Source organism: Geospiza fortis, unplaced genomic scaffold (genome assembly GCF_000277835.1).
Source record: "Geospiza fortis unplaced genomic scaffold, GeoFor_1.0 scaffold114, whole genome shotgun sequence".
NCBI classification, from domain to species: Eukaryota; Metazoa; Chordata; class Aves; order Passeriformes; family Thraupidae; genus Geospiza; species Geospiza fortis.
The window spans coordinates 1,553,006-1,561,993 of record NW_005054383.1 but is presented as its reverse complement, the minus strand read 5'-3'; the positions used below and the strand labels follow the sequence as shown (position 1 = coordinate 1,561,993).

The 8,988-nt window shown below is 59.4% G+C and overlaps 1 protein-coding gene across 1 annotated transcript; it reads left to right on the top strand.

Moving 5' to 3' along the window:
* The first annotated feature begins 4,919 nt into the window (after positions 1-4,919).
* Positions 4,920-7,324, top strand: IGFALS (insulin like growth factor binding protein acid labile subunit). The gene is made up of 2 exons (XM_031060447.1): positions 4,920-4,935; positions 5,511-7,324. The coding sequence occupies exons 1-2, from the start codon at positions 4,920-4,922 to the stop codon at positions 7,322-7,324; spliced, it is 1,830 nt and encodes a 609-aa protein (XP_030916307.1).
* The last annotated feature ends 1,664 nt before the right edge of the window (positions 7,325-8,988 follow it).

The window sequence follows — 8,988 nt, the reverse complement described above, 5'->3', positions numbered from 1 at the left end:
CGGACCCCCTGATTTGGGGGGGAACAGCCCCACCCCCATCCCACCGCCGCTCCCGGAGCCGCAGCGAGCCCGTTCCAATTAACGGCAATTAGCATATGCAAACACGGCCTGAATGATGCAATAATTAACGTGTGTGCCAGGTGCCCTACCGGCACCAGGAGTGACAGCGACCACTTTTCCCAGGGGCTGGGAATACAAAGCCAATTTTGGGCCGGGCAGCGCCACAAAAAGCAGATTTGGGCTGAGAGATGGAGTTTTGGGGTGTCACTGAATGCCCAGCACCACTCCGACCTAAAGCAGCCCTCTGTGCCCCCGGGGTGCCAGGTGTGAAAAATGCATCTTTTATGATTGGCTTTTCGCAAATATTAAAATATTATATAATATTTAATAATATAATATAATATAATATAATATAATATAATATAATATAATATAATACCATAATAGAACATAATAGAACATAATATATAAAATATTATATAATATATAGAATATTATATGTGTTGTGTTAGAAGGTAATGCTGTATTAATTCTCTTAAGTAAGTGTGTTAAATATAGTTTTAGGTTATATAAAAATTGTTAAAATAGAAACGATGCTATGTAGGATATTTTTTTTTTAAAGCAAGGACTTGCACTGAGATAGCAGCCACAGGACACCTGAATCTTTCAGAGGAAAAGAATTTATTGCCCTTTTATCAGAAGAAATGAACTTCTTCCCACCTCGAAGGCGCTGTCAGGATTCAGAGGAAGAAGTTGATGATGACCAGACAGAATCCTGTGTTTGAATGGAATTTCTGCATCAGGTATGAGGTGTATGAATATGCAACAGGCTGTTGTTTTTAAGGGTTAATCCTCTGTTAACAGGTGTCCTTTTTTTGGGCTTGTGCTGCCCAGAAAAAGTACCTGGACGTCCGTAACTCTTTATATTTATTGTCTCATATTGTCCTAATTCAATTTGTCCAAATTACTATTACTCTAATTGTATTACTATTTTTATAACCATTTTATTACTATTAAACTTTTAAAATTTTTAAAAAACCAAGTGTTTGGCGTTTTTCACACCAGGGGTGCCCGAACCTCGCTGCCCCAGGGATGGGGAATCCCTGGGCTCCCACTGATCCCCCCCAGCACATTTTCTCTTTATATCCAACCTAAATCCACCCTCTCCCGGTTTGAAATCGCCGCTGTTTCTCCTGGCTTGAGGAAAAGCTTTTCTCTGATTTTTCCAAGCTCTGAGCTGCCACAAGGAATTCTCCAGCTCCCCCAGCCTGGGCAAGGGAGAGGGAGCTGCAGAACCTCTCTCAGCTGCCCCAGAAGAACAGCAAAGGTTCTTGCAGCCCTAAGCGCCTCCAGGGTCTGCTCTGGCCCAGCCAGGTGTGCCCTGAGCCGGGATCCCCTCCTGGGGGTGTTTGTGGGCTCGGGGGGGCTCAGGGGGAACCCTCCCCCTGCCCTGCACGATCTGGGGGGCAGCTCAGGGATGCTGGGTTTGTGGGCGCTCTGGGAAATGGATTTGGAGAGAGTTTTTGGGGTTTGAGAGAAAATTGACACGGGATGTGTTTTGTGTGTAAGCTTTGGGATAAGGAATGCCTCTCAGGTGCCCCATCCCTGGGTCAGAAAAGGGACGGCAGTCTGACAGGCTGCCAGCACCCACTGCCACCCCTTATCCCAATTGTCACCCCCTGACACCTCCAGGTGCTTCCCTGCAGGGCTGGGAGGAGACTGGGCATGGGGCAGGGCTGGGATCTGGGGCAGGAGGAAAGTTCTGCTCCCTCTGCCACCCTCCCACCCCATCCCTCAGGAGGAAAGCTCTGCTCCCCCTGCCATGCTCCCACCCTGTCCCTCAGCTCTGCTCCCCCTGCCACTCTCCCACCCCATCCCTCCCCAGGCACCCCAAGGCCCGGGCTGCTCCCTCCGTGCCCGGGTCTGGAGAGCTGAGCTGGCACATGGAGAGCCCCTCTCCCCTCTCCTCTCTCCCCTGGCCCTGGCACTGCCCTCAGGGTGGTCGGGCACGGTGGTGCCTCCCTTCCCTCTGCCCTCCCCAGCCCAGTTCCACTCTGGCAGCCACTGCTCCCCTGCCCTCCCCTGCACCCCAAATCCCTGCTGCCAGGGCCCCCCTTTCCCCCACACCTCAGTGTTTGGGAATTTCCCCATCTTTGCCCCCAGCAATGGTCCTGATCACCCTGAGTCACCTCTTGGGGACGTCCTCACCTCTCCAGTCCCACCAGTCTGGCCAGGCAGGTGCTGGTGGCACGGTGGCCACGTGGGCCAGCAGGGCAGAGCTGGCATCCCTGGAGCATCCCTGGGGCTGCCAGGACATGGGGCACCTTCTCCAGCTCCCACCCGAGGCTCTGCAGCCCTGGCAGGGCAGCAGTGGCACTCAGAGGTGCCCATGGGGACCTTTGGCAGCAGCTGCCACCGCTCCCCAGTGCCCATCTCCAGGAGCAGGGTGAGCAGGAACGTGGGTGAGCATCAGGCACGGTGCCACTGCCGGGGCTGGGTCCCTGCTGGTGTCCCCAGGAGGGTGTCCCCACCCTGTGGTGCTGGTGTCACCCCTCCCCTCTCATGGGGCACGTTTTTGGTCCTGAACGAGGAGCACTGGTTACCCCGGCAACACGAGATGCTCTCCTTCAGACAGGGACAATATTTGGCAAGATTTGCTAAAAATACTCCCTAACTCAGCTGTGACAGTGCCACACGTGTCACCTCCCTGCTCCCCAGGGCTCCTTGGGTGCTGCTGCCCCTGCAGAGCGTCCCTGGTCACTCACCCTGCCTGGTGGGGCCCTGCCGGGTCCCAGAGCTGATGTGGCCCAGCACTGTCCCCTCCCCAGGCCAGGGACACAGCAGGGACAGCTGGGGGCATGTCCCACCCAAAGGGACAGGGCAGCCCCCTGGGGAGGGACTGCAGGGGAAGGTAAATGATTCCTTAGAGTTTAAATAGGTTTAAAAACTACTTTTTAAGGATTTTGCTGCTTTCCCTAATACCATTACAGCCTTCTCCATGGCAACCAGGGGAGGGGCTCAGACTTTGCTCGGGGCTGGGAGTTCATTGCTGGAGCTGCAGGGTGGGGGGATCACACAGGGGTCCCCATGGCCAGGGACACACTGGGAGGGGACAGGACCCACAGCCTGGGGGGCCCGGGGTGCAGCTGCAGGGTCCCAGCATCCCCTGGCACACCTGGAGCCCAGGCTGCCAGGGGGTTTAGGTGCAGACAGGCCTGGAGGAGCTGCCTCAAGGAGCTCTAGAGGTGCAGATGGGTCCAGCTCCTCCCTGCAGCACAGCCACTCTGGGGAGGGATTTCCCTATTTACCCTCCTTATTTTCCCATCCTTATTTACCCTCCTTATTTCCCCATTGCACCTCATTTGATATTTCCCTGGGGAGGGCTGCTGGAGGCAGGGCTTGTTTAAACTTCCCAACGAGGTTTTGTGGGTTTTGGCTGGCTGACCTGTGCTGGTTCAGCTCTTTTTAGCTTCCAGATTGATTACGCCTTGTGTCAATATGTGCTCAGTGCCTATTAGTGGGTGCATGTATCCCTATCCCTCATTTCTCCATCCTGATCTATAAATTTCCAGAAAACAGGATTAAAATAGAGGGGGAGGAGGATTCCACTCGGGGCCAAAAGGGAAGAGGGGAAGCAGAGCCTGTGGGAAAGTTGGGTGGCAAGGCTGGAGCCTGGATGTGTCTCTCCAACTCCTTCCCATGGGCATGGCAGTGCCTGGTGAGGGGCTGGGGAAGTGCCAGGCTCCCAGGGAAAGGGGCAAGGTGGAGTGGGAATGATGTGGGAAAGGTGGGGAGAGAATCCCTGCTCCTCCCAAAGCAGCCTGGGGGAACCAGGGCTGGGAAAAGCGACTGCAGGGCAGAGATTGCTGGTCCTGGAGCTGTGGGTGTGAGCGGGGCCAGCCCGGGGCATCCCCAGGGAGGAGGGACAGGGGAAGGCTCAGCCATGGCTTTTCTATCTGGCCACAGGGCTCCTCTTGCTGGGGCTTTTTCTTTCTGTTTCTTTCCTGGAAACTGGTAAAAGATTCCACAGAGCCTGTGTTGGAGCCTGGTGGGGGAATAACCCGGGACACAGCATGAGGTCAGTGCCTCCCGGGGTGGTTTTGATGAGTTGCCAGGGCAGAGTGCGATCTGCCAGCCCTGGAGCATCACCCGCCCCCATCCCACTGCCTGGGGGCTGCCAGAGGAGCAGGGGACCCAGAGCCACCACCCCACCAGGGTGACCCTGCTTTGGCTCTCCGTTTCCCCTTGGGCACAGGGGCACTGGGCAGAGCAGGGTGCAGAGCTGCCAGCAGCATCCCCAGCCACCAGGCAAGACAGGAGGGAAAACGGGAGAATGCCCAGGAGGGGCTGAGGGGTTTAGTGTCACACAGGGAAGAGTTTTTTCCCTTTTCCCAACTCTTGCATCACCATAAACCCTCGGGTGTTTCAGCCCATCCTGCGCTAAGGCTGAACCCCAAACCTTCAATCCCTGTGTCCTGTGGATGCTCCAAGCCCCAGCGTGTGGGTTTTGTGTCCTGATGGAAAGCGAGGAGCCACTGCCAGGGCTCATCCCAGGGTATCCCCGGCAGGGCAGGGCAGGGCAGGGAGGGGTCAGTGCTGCTGCTCAGGAGCTCAGGGCTCGGTGCTGGGGCACCCTCTGAGGTTGCCCCATTCCTCCCTCCGTGCTCAAAGCCCACACAAACCCCATCTCTGCAGGACCCCATCAGGCTCCTGCCCATCTCGCAGCGTGCCCTTGTCCCGAGCCGCCCCCGGGCGGTCCCCAGGAGCCCGTCCCGGTGCCCGGGGCTCCAGCAGCAGTGGGGTTAAGCCCGGCCGGGCGGGAGCCTGGACAGGCGTCAAGGTGGTTGCTCCATCCATCCCTGCGCAGTCCGAGGGGCCGGAGAGCGGAGCGGGAGCCCTGCCCTGCCCTGCCCGCCGCCATGAGCGCAGGCAAAGGTGAGGCTGGAACTGCCCCCGGGGCTGGGGGACGCGCAGGGACCGGGGGGACACGCTGGGGCTCTGCCCGGGCTCCAGGCACCCTGTGCTCTGCTCCTCCTCCGCTGCTCATCGGACATTTGGGGGGCCCGAGCTGCCTGGGGGGGCTGCAAGCACCGCGGGGCAGAGCCCAGACGTGGATGGGAGCGCGGGGATGGGCAGGGACCGCGGCACCGGCACCGGGACCCTTCGGTGCCCGGCGAGTCACGGGGCACCGGGGAGGGACGGGGACAGGGGGCCGGGGGCCTTTCCCCATGAAAGGGAGGAGCTGCTGCTGCAATTTGGGGGTGAATTTCGGGGGGTCCCTGCACCCGAGGGGTCACAGCAGCACTGGGGGGGGATCTTGGACCGTTTCCCTCTGGAAACTCCCGCAGCTGCCCCGTGTGTGCAGCGGGCCGGGAGTGACCCCTTCATCCTCCCCGTCCCGGCGGAGCGGGCACCCACCTAGGGGTCCCAAGGGGAGTCCCAAGGGGGTCCCAAGGGGATCCCCTAGAGCAGCCACAGCCCTGCCCTGACGCTGTCCCCTCGGTCCCCAGCAGGCATCCCCCTCCTGCTCCCCCTGGCCCTGCTGCTGGCCGCGGCCTCGCAGCCCCCCGGCGGGGACCCCCCGAAGGACGGGGGGGACGGGGAGGGCCCGCGCTGCCCCAGCCCCTGCGCCTGCAGCCTGGACGATTACAGCGAGGAGCTGAACGTCTTCTGCAGCGGCCGCAACCTGAGCCGCCTGCCCGAGGACGTGCCCCACAACGCCAAAGCGCTGTGGCTGGGCGGCAACAACTTCACGCTGCTGCCGGCTGCAGCCTTCAGGAATTTGTCATCCCTGGACTTCCTGGACCTGCAGAGCAGCCAGCTGGGCTCCGTGGAGCAGCATGCCTTCCACGGGCTGCGCGGCCTCTACCACCTGCACCTGGAGCGCAACCGCCTCAGGCACCTGGCCCCGCACACCTTCCTGCACACGCAGAACCTCGTGTCCCTCAGCCTCAACAACAACCACTTCAGCAAGGTGGAGGAAGGGCTCTTTGCCGGGCTCTCCAACCTCTGGTACCTGAACCTGGGCTGGAACTCGCTGGTGGTGCTGCCCGACAAGGTGTTCCACGACCTGCCCAACCTGAGGGAGCTGATCCTGGCCGGCAACAAGCTGCCCTACCTCCAGCACCAGCTCTTCTGCAGCCTCACCGAGCTCAAGGAGCTGGACCTGAGCGGGAACGCGCTCAAGGGCATCAAGATCAACATCTTTGTCAAGCTGCAGAAGCTGCAGAAGCTCTACCTGAACCACAACCAGATCAACGCCATCGCCCCCCGCGCCTTCATGGGCATGAAGTCGCTGCGGTGGCTGGACCTGTCCCACAACCGCCTGGTCCAGCTCTACGAGGACACCTTCCTGGGGCTGCTGAGCCTGCACGTGCTGCGCCTCTCCACCAACTCCATCGCCGGCCTGAGGCCCAGGACCTTCAAGGACCTGCAGTTCCTGGAGGAGCTGCAGCTGGGCCACAACCGGATCCGGGGCCTGGCCGAAAGGACCTTCGAGGGGCTGGGCCAGCTGGAGGTGCTGAGCCTCAACAACAACCAGCTGCAGGACATCAGGGCCGGCGCCTTCCTGGGGCTGCACAACGTGGCCGTCATGCACTTGTCCGCCAACTGCATCAAGGTGCTGCCCGACTTTGTCTTCAAGGGGGTCACCAAGCTGCACAGCCTCCACCTGGAGCACAGTTGCGTGGGCAGGATCCGGGCCAACACCTTCTCGGGGCTCTCCAGCCTGCGGCGCCTCTTCCTGCAGCACAACAGCATCTCCCTGATCGAGGACCAGAGCTTCAGCGAACTGCACGAGCTGCTGGAGCTCGACCTGAAGCACAACAGGCTGAGCCACCTCTCGCCCCGGCTCTTCACGGGGCTGAGCAACCTGGAGTACCTCTTCCTCTCCTCCAACCAGCTCCTGGAGATCTCCCAGGACACCTTCAGCCCTCTCCAGAGACTCTTCTGGCTCGACCTCTCCCACAACCAGCTGGAGACGCTGGACAACAGCGTCATCTCCCCCCTGGCCAACCTGCGGTACCTCAGCCTGAGGAACAACTCCCTGGAGACCTTCTCGGTGTCATTCCTGTGCCCTCCCTTCGCCCTGGAGCAGCTGTGGCTGGGGGGCAACAACTGGCACTGCAACTGCTCCCTGAAGGGCCTGCGGGACTTCTCGCTGCAGCACCCGGCCGTGGTGCCGCGCTTCGTGCAGTCGGTGGCCGAGGGGGACGACAGCCACGTCCCCATCTACACCTACAACAACCTCACGTGCCTGCAGCCGCCGGGCCTGGCAGGGCTGGACCTGCGGGACACTGCCCAGGAGAGCTTTGCTCACTGCTGAGCTGGGCTGGCCCTCCCAGGGACCTCATCCCGGCCCTGTGCCACCCCAGCCAGAGCACGGATTTGCCACCACCTCGCTCAGAAGGTGCTGGATGGCCCCCAGCCCTCCTGGGCTTCAAACTGAGTATTTCATCCTTTCATATTTAAATAGCAGCCCCCAGGGCAGAGCATGGCTGCTCCCAGCAGGAGAATCTCTGGATGGGGGAATGCTGCACCCCCAGCGCTGCAGCCACAGCAAGGGGCAGCCCTGCCCAGGCCAGGACTTTTGAGACAAAACAAAGCGTTTTCCTGCCATGGAGCAGGAAAAAAAGCCCCCCCGAGGTTAGGGAAGGGGCAGAGGACTTGCTGCAATGATTCCTTGCAGCAGCAGGTGTAGGCAGGGCATAGAAAGCCACTCGTATCTCACCTGATAAATGGCAGCAGACAAATAAACCTTTGGAGCTATTGCAACCCACCTTGTAAGTTATGTTTTTTCCAAAGCTCATGCTGCCCACAGCCAGGATTTCTCCCCAGAGCCCCTCAGGGTGAGGGGTTCAGGCTCCCAGGGGGCTCCCAGCATTTCCTGCAAGCCTTGGGGGGGTGCTTGTTCCCAGGGAGGGAGCAAGAACTGCCCAGCTATCCCACAGAAGCCAACAGCCCTGACAGATTGCAGCTACTGCCCAGCTCTCCAAATCCCAGACAAGTGTCCAAAGGTCAGACAAAATTTTCCTGGAAAATTACATGAGGGGAAAGCTGCTCAGGTGTGGGTCCTTGTGCGGCGGGAGCAGGGCTGGGTGCTGCTCCTGCTCCTGCCTGCTGGAATTGACTCCTCAGTGGAAATCCAGGATTTCCCTGTCTTCCCAAAACCTCAGTGAGGGGGAGACCCAAAGGCAGCGAGGGAGGCAGGCAGGAGTCCAGGAGGGAGGGAGATGAGATGCAAGGCCACCACCTTCACTGCTTCCCCAGCTTAACTCAAGCCTGCAAGAGGAAGGCAGCTCCCATGGGAAGAGGGGCAGGGAACAGGACACGGGGAAGTGAAAGCAGCAGGAACCAGCTGGGGACACAGAGGAGCCCCAGGCTGGGGGAACAGCTCCATGAAGGGCTGCCAGGGCTGGCTCACAGCAAGGCAAGGGACAGGCTGGATCCTGATGCTGTTATAGGAGAGATTTAGGTGAATTCCAGCAAGGAAACCAGGGAACAGCAGGAAACACCTTGATGTATGTGAAAGGCCAAGACTCAGAGATACAGCAAGGCCTGAAGCCATGGAAAAACAGAACTCTGCAGACCTGCATTTTAAGAAAAGCTTTTACTGCCTGGAACCTTGAAAAATATTCCTGAGTCACAGAAGCCCAGCAGGCCCGAGGGCTCCTTCCCAGCACGATGGGATGCAGCTCCCAGACAGCTCCTGGAGGGTTTGCTCAGCCCAGCCCAGGCTGTGCTGTGCCCTCATGGCCCATCAGGAACCAGGGAGCTGAGAATTCCAAGCTCAGGGCCTGGCCTGGTTCCACATGGGAGCACCCAGCACGAGCCAGGCACTGAGGCAAGCCCTGTGTGATCCATCAGGCAGGGGCAGCAGGAGAAGGCAGCAGCACATGGAGCCATGATCCAGGTGATCAGAGCCATGTGGGAATGCTCAGGGAAGAACAGCACTGGGCACTGCAGCTCCAGAGTCTCTTTGAGTCTGAG